This window comes from Mobula birostris, chromosome 25 (assembly GCF_030028105.1).
Source record: "Mobula birostris isolate sMobBir1 chromosome 25, sMobBir1.hap1, whole genome shotgun sequence".
NCBI lineage: Eukaryota > Metazoa > Chordata > Chondrichthyes > Myliobatiformes > Myliobatidae > Mobula > Mobula birostris.
In genome coordinates, this window is record NC_092394.1 from 35343273 (window position 1) to 35361639 (window position 18367).

At 42.4% G+C, this 18367-nt stretch overlaps 1 protein-coding gene across 1 annotated transcript in view; it reads right to left on the bottom strand.

Moving 5' to 3' along the window:
- Positions 1 to 18367, bottom strand: part of caln1 (calneuron 1) — a 452672-nt gene that overhangs the window by 357754 nt on the left and 76551 nt on the right. The window contains exon 3 of the mRNA XM_072243140.1: positions 13420 to 13532. Within this exon, the coding sequence (XP_072099241.1) occupies positions 13420 to 13532 (113 nt within the window). The remainder of the gene's footprint in view (positions 1 to 13419; positions 13533 to 18367) is intronic.

An 18367-nucleotide genomic window follows, 5' to 3' on the forward strand; every position in this document is an offset into this window, starting at 1 on the left:
GCCTTCCGTACAAAATGGCCTATTTTATCATGTGCCTCCACATACCCTGAAACCATATCCTTAACAATCAACTCCAACATCTTCCCGACCACTGAGGTCAGACTTACTGGCCTATAATTTTCTTTCTTCTGCCTCTCTCCCTTCTTGAAGAGTGAAGTGATGTTTGCAATTTTCCAGTCTTCTGGAACCATTCCAGAATCTAGTGATTCTTTAAAGATCATTACTAATGCCTCCACAAACTTTTCAGCCACCTCTTTAAGAACCCTAGGGTGTACACCATCTGGTCCAAGTGACAGCCATTGCTAAGTATGCCCGTGGCCATCCCCCTCAAAAAGAGGCATACCATTTTGGATCGTGTTGGGGAGGATGACCTAGCAAAGGAAAGTCACAGCAGTCAGGTCTCTGGCACTGAGTCATGCTCTATGACTCAGAAGGGAAGGAGGAAGAAGAGGCAAGCTGTGGTGATAGGAGATTTGTTACTTAAAAGAACAGAAAAGAGACTGCGGATGAGAACAAGTTTCCTGGATGGTATGTTACCTCCCAGGAGCCAGAGCCCAGGACATTTCGGATCGAGTCCTCAACAATCTTAAGTGGGAGGGTGAGCAGCCAGACATCACAATCCATTTCAGTCCCAACTTCATAGTCAGGAAGATGGACGAGGCTCTGCAAAGAGAGTTCAGGGAGCTAGATGACAAGTTAAAGAACAGGACCTCCAGGTTTGTGATCTCAGGATTGCTACCCATGCCACGTGCTAGTGAGGCCAGAATTAGGAAGATCATACAGTTTAACATGTGGCTAAGGAGTTGGAGTATGAGGGAGGGATTCAGATTTTTGGAATAGTGGGCTCACTTCCAGAGAAGGTGAGATGGTTTGCACCTAAACTGGAGGGAGACTAATATCCTAGCAGAAGTGTTTTCTGCTACTGCACGGGGGGATTTACACTAGAGCTGCGGGGGGATAGGAGCCAGAGTGCCAGAACAGATAGTAGAGTGGTTGTGCAGCCGGATGTTGTTAAGACCTCAGATGAAGTCAAGAATAAAAAGGTTGGGGGTGGTGAGACTAATGTTCTGAGTTGCATATATTTCATTGCAAGAAGTATTGTAAGCAAGGCAGATGAGCTTAGGGCATAGATCAACGCATAGAATTATAATATTGTAACCATTACTGAGACTTGGTTGCAGAAGGGGCAGGACTGGCAACTCAGTATTCCACGGTTCCGTTGTTTTAGACGTGATAGAGTGGGAGGGATTAAAGGAGATACGGTGGCATTACTAGTCGGGAAAATGTCATGGTAGTGCTCAGTAAGAACAGGTGGAAGAACTTACCTAGTGAAGCTTTATGGGTGAAAGTGAGGAATAAGAAAGGTATGAGCATGTTAATGGGTCTATATCATAGACTACCCAAAATCAGCAGGATTTAGAGGAACAAATTTTTAGAGAGGTTGTAGACTGTTGCAAGAAACGTAAGGTTGTGGTAGTAGGTAATTCTAACTTTCCACATATTGACAGGGACTCAAATACTGTTAAAGGGCTAGATGGGATCAAGATTGTCAAATGTGTTCAGGAAAGTTTCCTGATCAATACGTACACATCCCAATGAGAGATTGTGAAATACTTGATCTCCTAATAGGGAATGAGTCAGGGCAAGGGACAAAATTTTGTATAGGGAAACATTTTGCATCTAGTGATCAAGATGCCATTAGTTTCGAGGTAGTTATAGAAAAGGATAGGGATGGTCCTCGGGTTGAGATTCTGAACTGAAGAAAGGCTAATTTTGATAGTATCAGAAAGGATTTGGCAGTGTGGATTGAGACAGGGTGATTTCTGAGAAAGGTATACTTGGCAAGTGGGGGGCTTCAAAAGTGAAATTTTGAGAATACAAAACTTGTTTGTGCTGTCAGAATAAAAGACAAGAATTGAATTGAACTGACTTTATTTCTTATATCCTTCACATACATGAGGAGTAAATGTCTTTATGTATGTCTCCATCTAAATGTGCAATCATAGTAATTTATAATAATTTATAATAAATAGAACAGTCAATGTAATAAAGAATACACTCAAATCAGCATGAGTTCATCAGTCTGATGGCCTGGTGGAAGAAGCTATCCCGGAGCCTGTTGGTCCTGGCTTTTATGCTGTGGTACCAATTCCTGGATGGTAGCAGCTGGAATAGATTGTGGTTGGGATGACTTGGGTCCCCAATGATCCTACGGGCCCTTTTTACACACCTGTCCTTGTAAATGTCCTGAATCATGGGAAATTCACAACTAGAGATGCGCTGGACTGTCTGCACCACTCTCTGCAGAGTCCTGCGATTAAGGGAAGTACAGCCTCCATACCAGGCAGTGATGCAGTCAGTCAGGATGCTCTCAGTTGGACCCCTGTAGAAAGTTCTTAGGATTTGGGGCCCATGCCAAACTTCCTCAACCGTCTGAGGTGAAAGAGGCGCTGTTGTGCATCGTTCACCACACAGCTGGTGTGTACAGACCACGTGAGGTCCTCGGTGATGTGGATGCCAAGGAACTTAAAGCTATTTCGGGAATCTTGGTCTTTGAGAGATATTAAGGCCCTGGTTAAGAAAAGTAAGGGGGTGCATTGAAGGTATAGGCAACTACAAACAAATAAGGTTTTTGAGAAGTATAAGAAATGCAAGAGAACACTTAAGAAAGTCAGGAGGGCTAAAAGAAGGCACAAAGTTGCCTTAGCAGACAAGGTGAAGGAGAATCCCAGGGGTTTCAACAGTTAGGTTAAGAGCCAAAGGATTGCAAGGGACAAATTAGGTCAGAATGGTAATCTATGCAGGGAGCCAAAAGAGATGGGGAAGATCTTAAATGTTTTTTTTGCATCTGTATTTACTTGGGAGATTGTCAATGGTGTCTATAGAGGTGAAGCAAAGCAGCAGCAAGGTCATGGATCCTATACAGATTACGGAGAAGGAGATGTTTACCGTCTTGAGGAAAATTAGGGTGGATAAATCCCCTGGGCCTGACATGTGTTCCCTTGGACCCTGTGGGAAACAAATGCAGAAATTGCAGGGGTGCTAGCGGAGATATTTCAATCATCCTTAGCAACATCCTCAGTGTACCAGAGGATTGGAGGTTTGCTAAAGTTGTTCTACTGTTTAAGAAAGTCTCTCAACATAAACCAGGAAATTATAGACCAGAGAGCCTGACACCAGTGGTGGGAAAGTTATTGGAAGGTATTCTAAGGGACAGGATATATAAGTATTTAGAAACACAAGGACTGATTAGGAATAGTCAGCATGGTTTTGTGCATGATAGGTCGTTTCCAACCAATCTTATAGAGTTTTCAAGGAAGTTTACCAGGAGATTTGATGAAGGCAAGGCAGTGGATATTGTCTACATGGACTTCAGCAAGGCACTTGCCAAGGTCCAACATAGGAGGTTGGTTATTCACTTGGCATTCAAGATAACATAGTAAATTGGATGAGACATTAACTTTGAGGGAGAAGCCGGTGAGTGGTAAATGGGTACCTCTCTGACCTGGAGGGGATAGAGGCATACAAAATTATAGGTAGGGTGAATACAAGCAGGTTTTTTCAGCTAAGGTTGGGTGAGACTACAAATTGAGGTCATAGGTTAGGGGTGAAAGGTTAAATGTTTAAGGGGAACATGAGGAAGAACTTCTTCATATATCCATATAACCATGTAACAATTACAACACGGAAACAGGCCATCTCGGCCTAGTCTGTGCCGAACTCTTACTCTCTCATAGTCCCACCGATCTGCACTCAGCCCATAGCCCTCCATTCCTTTCCTGTCCATATATCTATCCAATTTAACTTCAAACGACAACATCGAACCTTCCTCAACCACTTCTGCTGGAAGCTCAGTCCACACAGCCACCACTCTCTGAGTAAAGAAATTCCCCCTCATATTACCCCTAAACTTTTGTCCTTTAACTCTCAACTCATGTCCTCTTGTCTTAATCTTCCCCATTCTCAATGGAAAAAGCCTATCCACGTCAACTCTATCAATCCCCCTCATAATTTTAAACACCTCTATCAAGTCCCAGAGGGTGATGAGAATATGGAACGAGCTGCCAGTGCAAATGGTGGATGTGGTTTCAATTTCAACGTTTAAGAGAAGTTTAGATAGGTACATGGATGGGCAAAGTATGGACGGCTATGGTTCGGATGCTGATTGATGGGGATGGGCAGTTTAAATGGATCAGATAGGCCAAAGGGGATCTTTTTGTTCTGTAGTTTTCTATGACTCTAAGTCTTCCAGATATAAATATAAAAATCTCAGCTGCTTTCTTAATTACTTCACATAAAGCTTATCCAATAATTTTTAAAAAGTGAAAACCAAATGCTGGAAATACCCAGCAGGTCCGGCAGCATCTGCGAATCCTGAGGCACAGTTAATATTGCAGGTTGAAGACTCTTTGTCAGAACTGGGAAACAGAGGAAACAAATCAGTTTTAAATTTCAGAGAGGTGGGAGGAAGACAAAAAGGAATGTCTCTGATAATGGCATATCCAAGGCTGGCCCTGGAATAAGCTGTAGATAAAGCATTCTGGGTGAAAGTTTAATGCAGAAAATCTGAGAAAGAGAACACATAGAGCTGTGAAATGTAGAACAGCATCAGAGATTTGTTCTAGTTATCAGCCCCCTACCATCCCTCCTCAGTTTACAACCTGTTTTCCCCCTTTCCCTACTTTGAAACGAAGAGCCTTCAACCTGAACATTAACTCAGTTTCCCTTTCTACGGATGCTGCTTGATCTGCGGAACGGTTCCAGCACCTGCAGTTATTTTGATTTTCAATTACTTTTAAGTAGGCTTGTGCAAGGTATAAACATGTTTTCCAGCATTGTACTTAGGAGCGACTCAGCAACCCTTCCTCAACAACTGTCCTCCTACAGTTTACTTTATTCTTCCTGGACAGCTTGACTAGGTAAAATATTTCTATTGGTAGATGACTTGAAAGCAGGAGATTACAAGGAACAGCAAATAATGTGATTTACAGGGACAAACAACAGAAGTTAAACTTTATGCTCCCAGGCAGATATCACTGCTCCTCTTCAGGAGCTATAATTCATTTAACATTTATTAATAATAATTGTCAATACTCATATTTCACTATGAATATTGATTGCTAAAATGTAGATCATACAAGCTCTCCTCCCTGTATTGACATAATAAGAACTTCCACCAGATACATAAACAAATTTAAAACAATAGTGAGGTCACGGAATACACTGAATGCCTCACTCCCAAATGTACAGCTCAGACTTCCATGACCTGCGAAAAAATTATGTATTGTCGTGGAGTCAGGATTCAGATACTGCACACATACTTCAAATGAACCCACAACTTCGACCCCAGTAGCTGAATGATTGCCAGTTTCTGGGAAATCTGCAAGTGATGATAGAGAAATGTTCGTATAAAACCAGTTAATGTGCTCATAGCAGCATGCTTCAAAAATGTGAGACCTGCTAATCCTGAGGAAAATAAACTTTTAGATAAATTAACAGCTGCTGAAATATAGCTTTAAAGAGCCACATTTTAACAAATAATTTGCTTTATATTGCTTCTAGGGCTCAAACAGGAAATAAAAACATCTCAAAATGTGACTCTCCAAGACCGTCAATGTATTTTAATCTGCAGATACCTGTACATCCAATTTTGGAAGAAATTGATAGCAGATTTATTCTAACCAGAACAAATTTTTGTCCAGATCCATTTGTCTGTTACCAGCTCTCTATATGAATTAATTTGATATTGACAACCTCCAATTCCAAGTAAGATCAGTGAAATATGTCCATGCCAACACAACATAGAACACAGAACAGTACAGCACAGTACAGGCCCTTTGGCCCACAATGTTGTGCCGACCCTTAAACCCTGCCTCCCATTTAACTCCCCAGCGTAAATTCCTCCATATACCTGTCTAGTGTGGGCACGTGGCCAAGTGGTTAAGGCATTGGACTACCTACCTGAAGGAAGTGAGTTCGAGCCCCAGCCGAGGGAGCGTGTTGTGTCCTGGAGCAAGGCACTTAATCACACATTGCTCTGCGACGACACTGGAGCCAAGCTGTATGGGTCCTAATGCCCCTCCCTTGGACAACATTGGTGTCGTGGAGAGGGGAGACTTGCAGCATGGACAACTGCTGGTCTTCCATACAACCTTGCCCAGGACTGTGCCCTGGAGAGTGAAGATTTCCAGGTGCAGATCCATGGTCTCGCAAGACTAACAGATGCCTTAATACCTGTCTAGTAGTCTCTTAAATTTCACTAGTGTATCTGCCTGCACCACTGACTCAGGCAGTGCATTCCATGCACCAACCACTCTCTGAGTAAAAAACCTTCCTCTAATATCCCCCTTGAACTTCCCACTCCTTACCTTAAAGCCATGTCCTCTTCTATTGAGCAGTGGTGCCCTGGGGAAGAGACGCTGGCTGACCACTCTATCTATTCCTCTTAGTATCTTGTATACCTCTATCATGTCTCCTCTCATCCTCCTTCTCTCCAGAGAGTAAAGCCCTAGCTCCCTTAATCTCTGATCATAATGCATACTCTCTAAACCAGGCAGCATCCTGGTAAATCTCCTCTGTACCCTTTCCAATGCTTCCACATCCTTCCTATAGTGAGGCGACCAGAACTGGACACAGTAGTCCAAGTGTGGCCTAACCAGAATTTTATACAGCTGCATCATTACATCGCGACTCTTAAACTCTGTCCCTCAACTTATGAAAGCTAACACCCCATAAGCTTTCTTAACTACCCTATCTACCTGTGAGGCAATTTTCAGGGATCTGTGGACAAGTACCCCCAGATCCCACTGCTCCTCCACCCTACCAAGTATCCTGCCATTTACTTTGTACTCTGCCTTGGAGTTTGTCCTTCCAAAGTGTTCCACCTCACACTTCTCCAGGTTGAACTCCATCTGCCACTTCTCAGCCCACTTCTGCATCTTATCAATGTCTCTCTGCAATCTTTGACAATCCTCTACACTATCTACAACACCACTAACCTTTGTGTCGTCTGCAAACTTGCCAACCCACCCTTCTACCCCCACATCCAGGTCGTTAATAAAAATCACAAAAAGTAGAGGTCCCAGAACAGATCCTTGTGGGACACCACTAGTCACAATCTTCCAGTCTGCATGTACTCTCTCCACCACCACCCTCTGCCTTCTGCAGGCAAGCCAATTCTGAATCCACCTGGCCAAACTTCCCTGGATCCCATGCCTTCTGACTTTCTGAATAAACCTACCTTGTGGCACCTTGTCAAATGCCTTACTAAGATCCATATAGATCACATCCACTGCACTACCCTTATCTATATGCCTGGTCACCTCCTCAAGGAACTCTATCAGGCTTGCTAGACATGATCTGCCCTTCACAAAGCCATGCTGACTGTCCCTGATCAGACCATAGTTCTCTAAATGCTCATAGATCCTACCTCTAAGAATCTTTTCCAACAGCTCTCCCACCACAGACGTAAGGCTCACTGGTCTATAATTACCCAGACAATCCCTACTACCTTTTTTGAACACGGGTAAAACATTCGCCTCCCTCCAATCCTCTGGTACCATTCCCGTGGACAACGAGGACATAAAGATCCTAGCCAGAGGCTCAGCAACCTGTTCCCTCGCCTCATGGAGCAGCCTGGGGAATATTCCATCAGGCCCCGGGGACTTATCGGTCCTAATATATTTTAACAACTCCAACACCTCTTCTCCCTTAATATCAACATGCTCCAGAACATCAACCTCACTCATATTGTCCTCACCATCATCAAGTTCCCTCTCATTGGTGAATAACCATATATATAACCATATAACAATTACGGCATGGAAACAGGCCTTCCCTGCCCTTCTAGTCCATGCCAAACCCTTACCCTATCCTATTCCCAATGAATACCGAAGAGAAGTATTCATTGAGGACCTCGCTCACTTCCACAGCCTCCAGGCACACCTTCCCATCTTTATCTCTAATCGGTCCTACCTTCACTCCTGTCATCCTTTTGTTCTTCACATAATTGAAGAATGCCTTGGGGTTTTCCTTTACCCTACTCTCCAAGGCCTTCTCATGCCCCCTTCTTGCTCTCCTCAGCCCCTTTTTAAGCTCCTTTCTTGCTACCCTATATTCCTCAATAGACCCATCTGATCCTTGCTTCCTAAACCTCATGTATGCTGCCTTCTTCCACCTGACTAGATTCTCCACCTCATTTGTCACCCATGGTTCTTTCACCCTACCATTCTTTATCTTCCTCACTGGGACAAATTTTCTGAGACAAAGATTGTAATGTCACAAACTGGATATTAGGAAAGAGACTGAGAAGGAATTGGGATGTTAGCTTAAAGCCGATGTTTTGATACATGCTCTTTCTCAAGATTTGTTTTTCTGCAGATTCCCAAGTGCACCACAATCCCGATTGATCTTCCGGAGATCTCACAAAAAGAATTCCTATAGAACAACTGCAGAATCTAGCTAGGCTATCCACTCACACAGATGAGAGAGTAGATGGAAATCAAAGAAATATTCCTGTGCTTCAAGCAGTGTTTAAAGTTACTGTGGATTCAACCTTCCTGATTTGACCAAGATTTTTTTTAGGTGTGGTAAACCCAATCACAATGGTTAAAAATGGAATTACAATGTAAATGGACATGCATAACATCACTTAAAAACTGAAACAACTAACATGGTTTTTGCAACCAGATGGTTGTTGAACTTATCTCACGCTTCCATTAAGAGTGCATGAGACTGGGTTTACATGGACTTCTGATGTTTTTAGGTTTTTTTAGCTCCTGCCTAAACCTGACCCAATCACTTCTGTGAGTTAAAATTTCTTATTAACTCCCACCAAAATGTAGATTGTTGACACATATAAATTACTGAAAGTGATATGCTTCTTCAACCACTCCCAAAAACAAAACTCTGATAAGGCTGGTTTAGTGTCCATGGAACTTGCATCTTTCATAGAATCATAGAGCAACTGCCCATTGTGATTCCTTGAAAGAGCTACCTAAGTACTTCCAGTCCTCCTCAATTTCCTCATGGCTTCTCTAATGTTCCCTTTTAAAAGATACGTCCAATTTCCTTTTGAAAGTTACTGTTGAGTATCTTTTGACTGTTGTTTCAGATTATAGCAGCTCAGTTAAAAAAAATCTTCTGTCTTGCTCTTTTGACAATTATCTTGATATCTGTGTCCTCTGGTTATTAACTCTTCTGCTAATTGGTGTTATTTTCAGTGAGTTATTGTCAGTGCTAAAACGACACTGCTCAGAAAGTCTTCATAGCTAGTTTGTTAAAACATGATGACATTTGGGAGAAAAAAAGTTGGCCTGTTTTCTGGATTGCCCGAGTTGAATAATTTATTCTTAAATTGAAGGAGACGGTTGCAGGCTTTCAATGACGTTCTGAACTTCTTTGCCAAAGGAAATCTATTTTCCCTGATGTTTTCTTGTCTTGTTAGATGCAAGACATGGTGACTAATGGTTGACTTGTAACAATACACTTTCTGCCCTCCCTGGCTGAATTGATGATAGTAAATACAGGAGAACCATTGTGTCCATGGAAACAGCACACTTCCATCAGCCACTCTTCGCTAAAGAGCTCTTAATCATGATACATGTAGGCATGGTTAATCCTTACTTCAGGGTTACTTCTGATGTATTGCCATGATCAGAAATTAGCTTCTCAACTTCCATCAAACTTCAAGATTGAAATTAACTTTCACACCTTGGGTAGATTTTGACTTTGTTTAATAGTGTAAATAGTGTGAGTAGAAAAGAAACCTACTTGATATGAAATGAATGGAAATGGGAAATAGCTGAATTACACAGTGGAATGCTGATTTTCCACCAAGCTCTATGCCACTGCTGTGAGACTCCTGAACGGACCTCCTGCAGAACAGAAGGGGAACTCCTGATCTCTCAATTTATCTCATTGTGGCCCTCGCAACTTATTATTTTATGTCAGCCAAAAGAAAATCTGCAGATGCTGGAAATCCAGGCAACACACACAAAATGCTGGGGGAACTCAGCAGGCCAAGAAAAGAGTACAGTCAATGTTTCAAACTGCAATCCTTCATCAGGATTAGAATAAGAGATGAGTAGTCAGAATAAGGAAGTGGGGGGAGGGGAGGAAGAACCACAAGGTAAGAGGTGAAACTAGGAGGGGCGAAGTAAAGAGCTGGGAAGTTGATTGGTGAAAGAAACACACGGGGCTGCAGAAGGGAGAATCTGATCGGAGAGGAAAGAAGGTCATGGAAGAAATGAAAGTGGGGGGAGGAGCACCAGAGGGAGGCAATGGGCAGGTCAGGAGAGAAGGTGAGAGAGGGAAATGGGAATGGGGAATGGTGAAGGAGACGGGCGTCACTGCAAGCTCGAGAAATCAATGTTCATGCCATCAGGTTATTATTTAATTTATTTATTTAATGAGATACAGTGCGGGATAGGTCCTTCTGCCCCTTCAAGCCGCACCGTCCAGCAATCTCCCAATTTAACCCTAGTCTAATCACAGGACAATTTACAGTGAATAATTAACCTACCAACCTGTACATCTTTGGAGCGTGGGAGGAAACCAGAGGACCCAGAGGAAATCCACGCGTTCATGAGGAGAACGTACAAAAACTCCCTGCAGGCAGCTGCAGGAATTGAACCTGCACCTCTGATGCTGTAAAGCATTGCACTAAGCATTGCACTACCGGGCAGCCTGCAGCACTACATTTTGCATTCCATTATTGATTTTTCTTTTATGCTATTCAACGTACTTCTATTTGAAACAATCTATTGAGTGCATGCAAAACAAAGATTTTAACTGCATCTGAGTACATGTAACAATAATTATACAATTACTGTCCATTTTACATAATGGTAGCATCATTACGATCTACCCCATTAAACCTACCCCAGACTGCTGTGTTTATATGTGACTTACATCATTTTCTGTTAATATAGTATCAATCCTACAAACACCTGAGTGACAAAAATAGTGGAGGTTCAATTGAATAAATTAAATCTAGAATTACAGCACAAATTGAGCTTATGGGCAACAACAGCCTAAGGGCAAGTGCAACTGAATTTTGTCACATCATTATGTTGATGCTACATTTTAGAAGCAGAGCCTTGTGTAGAATTTTCAATGGAGTGTGAACAAGATATCTCAATTGTGTGGAAGCATTGGTATGGTTTCTTTATGACCCGACGGAGAAATTAAATGAGTGGCCCGCAGCCGAGACAGCAGCAGCTCAGGTTGTGTCTATGGGCTTCTCACTGCAAAGGAAACCTGAGCAGCAAATGCCAATAGGAGAAGCGGAAGAACAGCAGCCTCTAAACAAAGTTCCTAAACAAAGTGGGTTTGAAGAAAAACAGTCAGACATTCCTCTTACAGTTCTTACTCCATGAATTGAACTCCTGATGTTCAGTTCTTGATTTTCAGGCAGCCCATCCATCAAACAAAGTCAAGCAGCACACGCAGTCTAGGTAGTAGGCAGCTGAGGGTTTTGCCTTACCTGACTGCCTGCCCCTTTTCCATGGTTATGTTTGTGCCTTTATATCCCCGGAAAAGGAACACGCGGTTTTTACAGGTATAATGGGGGATTTGCAGGACCAATAGGAGCTTGGGTGATTCTGGATAGTAATGACCATGTTATAATTTGAAACAGTGAATGGCGTTTATCATGACGTACTGTAATATTGTGACATTACTTAATGTGAACATGGAAAAGCAATCTTTGAAAAAGGGGAAAACAGCACATTCGCATTTGTAAGTAGAGCTTAACATGATCTTTTACCATTGCAGTGTCTGCCTCAAACAAACCACATCAGCCGTCCTCAGGTGTGGTACAGTAACCCATTTTATCACCTGTGTTCCTGACATGCAGAAGACACAAGACAGCTTTTCGTCCATAAGGACAATGACCTATACACCATTCTAGACAAAGCCTTCAGCATTGAATAAACATCTTTACAGTGCAGCAGCTTGGCAGAGCATGCCTCCTTAATGCAGACAATATTGACAAACCCAGGAAAAATGTTCAAAATAATGAGATGTTTTGAAAGAGTGACTGAGTAAAGCTATTCCCTTTGATAAATCACCATTTGTAACAGTATTTTTTAACTTGGCAAAAGAACTAGTGAAAAATACACAGAGGGACGCATCATGCACTGGAATACATTAACTGTCAGAGTGGTTTAAGTAGATTCTACGGTAACATCCAAAATGCAACTAGGCATGTACTTAAGCTTCTGTGAAGAAAATCACAGGTAACGGGAACTAAATTAGACATCTCTTAAAAATGTAGCATGTAGACAAAACAGTGAATCCGCTCATTTTGTGTTATCAGTTTCTTTGCTGTCATGTTTGAACATTTGCAAGTGGATCTGCTCCACGATGACACTGGCAGTTCACCGTTCAGCTCACAAGCCATTCCAGTTACCTCACCTAGGATTCCAGTGACCTACTGAATAATTTGTGTGGGTCGTCGCTGGAGACCAGGAGGTGGTGAGGGGCATCTCTTTGCTGTCAGGTTGGGTCCACTCACATAAAAATTATTACCATTTTTTTTTCATGACAAGAGCACGTCCATAGCACATTCTGGCAGTTTGTCACCATTCTACAGAGGGTGTACTTTCCACTGAGCTCAGCAGCAAAAATAAACAAAATGCTGGAATAACTGAATGGCTTCGACTAACACGACCAGACATCATGCAGTAATTATGCAAGAAAAGTCAATGCAGTGCCTCAAAGTGCCACAAACAAGATTGGCAAATTCTCAATAGTCTTCATAAGATTATTTCTTTGTTAACAATGCTCTAAAATATAAAATCATAAAATGTGTTTTAACATAAGCATCACAGTGCATTCTGCCAATCTTCCCTTTTTATGTTTCATAAGTATACAGATTACCAAACCAGTCCCTACTTCCTCACACATGATATTTGTTGTTTTTATTAGAATAAATAATACCTTATTAAATATGGAATATTATAAATACTACATACATCCAATCCTGCTCAGAATGTCAGCTTAAAAATATAGCTTACTTGTCTTTATGTATAGAATAATTAACTACTCAAATTTAAAGCTAATCCTTAAAGGTTTACAATGGATTCATTTGCTTCATGTTGCCCCAGAGAAACTGATCATATGACCTTCACTTCACAAATAAATGAACAATTTTTAAAGAGCATATTTTTAATGCAATACAGTATATAGATCTAGTTTTACTCCATTTGGTGTTGATCAATCACTGCTTTACTCTGTACATTGTGCTGTCAAACACTGTGAACATACACCTTCTGCATCTGATTTTACTGTCAAGTAGCAACCAGTTCTGCTTGACAGTAAAATCAAATGGTTGCTATGTTACATTGCACAAGATTTTTAACTTGAAAAAAAATCCTGCCTGTTACCACAAAGCATCAGATCAAATAAACTTCTTACCTGCCAAAATATCGAGTCTATTGTGCTGCCATGAAACCCTTCTCGCGCTTCAGATGACAAAAGTTTAGGGCCGAGTATTGTCATAAATTCATCAAAATCCACTTGTCCATCACCTGTAACACACAAAGAAATATTCTCGCTGAAGCTCCTCTTTCAGGCGGAATTAAGGTATGAGTTTTCTCCAGACACCTGCCCTTGTATCACATCACTTCAGTTCATTAATTGTCCACTCCCCTTCATGACAGATTAGGAACAGAAACGAAAGATGGTAAGAAATAAAGAGGAAAGATGCCATGTGACCACAAGAAACTAAGGGGGAGTTGTGGACACAGCTCAGCACATCAGGGAAACCAGCCTCCTCTCCTTTCACTCCATCCATACTTCTCACTGCCTCTGTAAAGCAGCCAACATAATCACAAAGATCACATACACCCCAGACATTCTCTCTTCTCTCAGATTGGGCAGAAGTTGCAAAGTACTGAAAGCAAGTACCACCAGGCACAAGGCCAACCTCTACTCTGCTGTAGTAAAGCTATTGAATAGTTCCATAGTATGATAGGATGTACTCACTCTCATAAGCTACTCTGTTATGATCTTATACCTTATTGTTTACCTGCACTGCACTTCCTCTGTAGCTGTTATATTCTATTTTGCATTCAGTTATTGTTGGACCTCGTCCCACATCAATGCACAGTGCAATGATTTGAGCTGTATGAACAGCATGCAAGATAAGCTTTCCATTGTCTCTCTGTATATGTGACAGCAATAATAAACCAACCAATAAAATGTATTTGCATTCCAATTGCTCTGGTGCCGGCAAGTTTTTTGTTCAAGTTCACGTTCAAGTTTACTGTCACTCAACTGTACGCATGTATACAGCTAAATGAAACAATATTCCTCAGGAACAAAGGTGCAAATCACAGTGCATACATCACACACAATACGGAATAATACTAACAGAATACTATCAACAGATTTTAAAAAGTATTCTGTAGATTTACAAGTTGATATAACGTGCATATACAGCATATAGTTAAATAGAGTAGATATACAGTGGTAGCTGCTGCTGCTACCGTGTGGTAACCGGAATCTCTGGAACAGAAGGCCCCGAAATCCTCGGCTTTGCGTGTTTCAGCAGCCGGGACGAGGTCAAAGGCGCTCGGCAGAGGATGGCGCTCGGGAGGCTGTATCAGAGAGGCTGGTCATAAGCTCAAAGTTTTCGGACGGATGGACTCAGTGTCGGCTGTGGTCAGCTGCTTCCAAGGCATCGGCAAGTTGACGGTGCCTGGAGGTTTATGGCAGGGAGTTTCTCCCTTTTGCCGCCTTCTATCGGGGACTCGGGAGTCGATCGACTCGGGGACATTTGAGACTTTATTTACCGTGCCCATGGTTTGTTCTTCATCAAATTATGGTATTGCTTTGCACTGCTGTAACTATATGTTATAATTATGTGGTTCTGTCAGTGTTAGTCTTTGGTTTGTCCTGTTTTCTGTGATATCACTCTGGAGAAACATTGTATCATTTCTTAATGCATGTATGCATTTCTAAATGAGAATGAAAGAGGACTGAGTGTTCTCATAATCTAAAGTATTAGTGTTACTGGTGCTGTCATAAATAATGTGTACTGAATGGTAAAAGTGTGTTCAGAAGTCTCACAGCCTGGAGGAAGAAGTTGTTACCCAGCCTAACAGTCCTTGATCTCATACTGAGGTAATTTCTGCCTGAGAGTAGGGGGTGAAAGAGACTATTGGACAACTGGGAGGGGTCCTTGACAATGCTGAGGGCTCTCTGAATGTGGCACTTCTGGTATATGTCCTGGATGAGGAGGGAAAAGAGGGGGGGGGAGAGAGGGGGAGAGAGGGAGAGAGGGGGAGAGAGGGAGAGAGAGAGAGAGAGAGGGAGGGAGAGAGAGAGAGGGAGGGAGGGAGGGAGAGAGGGAGAGAGGGAGGGAGGGAGGGAGGGAGGGAGAGAGGGAGAGAGGGAGAGAGGGAGGGAGAGAGGGAGAGAGGGAGAGAGGGAGGGAGAGAGGGAGAGAGGGAGAGAGAGAGAGAGAGAGAGAGAGAGAGAGAGAGAGAGAGAGAGAGACACACCCTCCATCCAGGACATTTGAATTCTTGCTATCTGTATTGTACAGCAATAGGCTGTCATCTAATGAATGATCAACGTAGAGTGGTCTCTGTTCTGGGAAGAACAGGCATCACTAAGCACAGTATGAGGGGGTAAAGATGTTGAAATATCTGGGCTCAGTTGGCAGGTATTGCCAAATCAGTTTTAGGAAAATAGATTTCTAAGTCTGGGAAATACAAAGATGACTCAGACGGAAGCACCGTTACTTTGCCCTCGTAATAGCATCTGCTGATGATATGTTTGCCTGCCTACCTGACCAGGCAATCACGATGGGCCTGTTTGTACCTTTCTTGTTAGCAGTTTACAGAATCCCCAGTACAATTTATCAGTAATCTGCACAGAAACATACGAGACTGCAGATGCTGGAATCTCAAACACACAAAGTGCTGGTGGAACTCAGCAGATCAGGGGGCCGTCATGGAGGGAAATAGACAGTCGATGATTCGCGTCGAGACCCTTCATCTGGACAGGTGGACCATCAGTAATCTCCACGTGTGGCACCTCCTCACCATGGTCTGCGCATAATTTATACAAGAAATTTAGCAAGTGATCTCAGTCTTTCAACCCTCTGGCTGTGATCCCTATAGTCCTATATTGCTGATAGCTGCTCTGAATCTGGCTGTTATGAACAGTGCCGTGAGTGGTACAGCACCACAGCAGTTACTGTTGCTACTACACTGCTCGGGGAACACAGGTTTAATCTTGAACTATGATGCCACCTGAGTTTGTACATCTTCCCTGTGATTATGCGGGTTTTGCCCATGTCCTGCAATTGCCAAATATCTCCTAAAGACGTGCTGACAGGTCCACTGCCTGCTGTGAATTGCACCTGGCATGGTTGAGCGAACGGAGAAGCAGAGGGGAGCTGATCGGAGATTGAGTCACAGCGACCATAAACCGGGGAATGTGACTAACAGGAATCTGAGAGCTAGCAGAGACTTGATAGGCCGAACGTCCTCCTGTGTCCGAAGGAAATGTGAAAGGAAGAAGGAAGCAGAACTGGAGTGCTCTACAGCGGAATATCAGCATGGTTTCACAACAGTTCTCTTGAGACAGCACAGGCTGAGCCTCCAGCTCTTTCCATCATCCCCAGTCCGTACCCCTTCATACAGTAAGCTCAGAAGAGGAACTGATGAGCAAAATCCAGCACCTCATCCAATATGCTACCCTTTAAAATGGACAGGCACACACTTCAGTCCCTTAAAGCACACTTAGAATGTTATCATTCATCTGACCTCCAAGCCTTTGAGATACAGGTCTAAGCACATGCAGCCTCTGTCACCTTCACATTTTATAGCATGAATTACTGGAAACCCTGGGTCCAGTCTGGGGAGTCCCCTGTTATGGTACGAATTTGCATACTAAATCTAGCCCATTGTTCCAAAGGAGGTCCTCACAGACTGAAAACCCCTGTTGTTATATTCCATGCCTGTAATACTCCAGATGAGATGTTATAGACAAGCTGCTATGCTGTTCAATCCCTGTCCTTTTTCAAAAGGTTCAAGGGTTAATTTATTATCAAAGTATGTATGTAGTATACAACTCTGAGATTTATCTTCTCCAGATAGCCACAAAACAAAGAAAATCATGGAAGGCGTTCAAAGAGAAATCGCAAACCCATGGTTTTTTAATCATCCATCAGTGAATGTTCCTTCATTGTATCATATTTCTTTGTGTAAATTTTACATTCCAATGAACTGTCTCTTAATTTGAGGTCAGCTTCATTTTCTGCTATTTCCTCCAGTTTTAGAACATAAAACACTACAGCACAGTACAGGCCTTCAGCCCACAATGCTGTACTGACCTGTTAACATATCCTAACATCAATCTAACCACTGTTTCCTTCAAATCTACAATTTTCTATCATCCATGTACCTACAGTATATAAGAGTTTCTTAAATATTCTTTATACATCTGCCATTACCATCTGCCTGACAGGTCATTCCACACACCTATCAGTTAATTTTCCTGATTAAATATTTATTGGGAGCACTGGTTTCCCACATCAGCTCCTGAAATTCCTCAACTGACAATCACTTCACTTTAGATAATCCATTAAGTAGACATCCAAAGACATGCATGCATAATGCCATTTTTTATAAGTACTACATATATGACAATTGGTTGACTACAGAGAGGATTGTATTTGGGACAATATCTGGGCTGAATTGCTCCGTCTAGAAATGCAACCTGCAGCCTTGGTCACAATATGCATTGCACCGATAACACTATTTCGCTGTCAGATATTCACAGAATGACATAATTCCCAGTGCATCCACTCCTTTCAAGTATGTCTAGATAATTAAGATCATTTGGTACTCTCAGGACTATTTTAACATCACTGTTCTCAAAGCAGGCCCCAACCCAGATCCACTCAGGTGGGCTTCCAGACTTACTTCTTCCTCTTTCAGGCTCCCAGCTGCCTCTCGCTCCACGAGGTACTAACCAGCACTTCCAGCTATCAATCACACACTCCCTGACTTCCCAAATACACTCTAACCTCCCTGACGTGATCCCCAAATTCCCAACAAGGACATTCTCTAAACCCTAAATGATACTCCAAACTGACCACTGACTGAGGCTCAAAGGATTCCATTCCCCAAACAAATTCTGAACTAAGGATTTAATACATCACCTCAACAAACTCTAATCATTCCCCTGATCTGATTGCTTACAACACACACCACAGTCACTGTTCAACATAGAATTCCACTCTAGGCCTGACTTGACCTCTGACTGTTGACCCCAGTGTGAATGAAATTTGTCAGAGTCTCATGTCCGAAATAGCCATAGGCCCGTTGCAACAGCTTTTTGTCTCAGC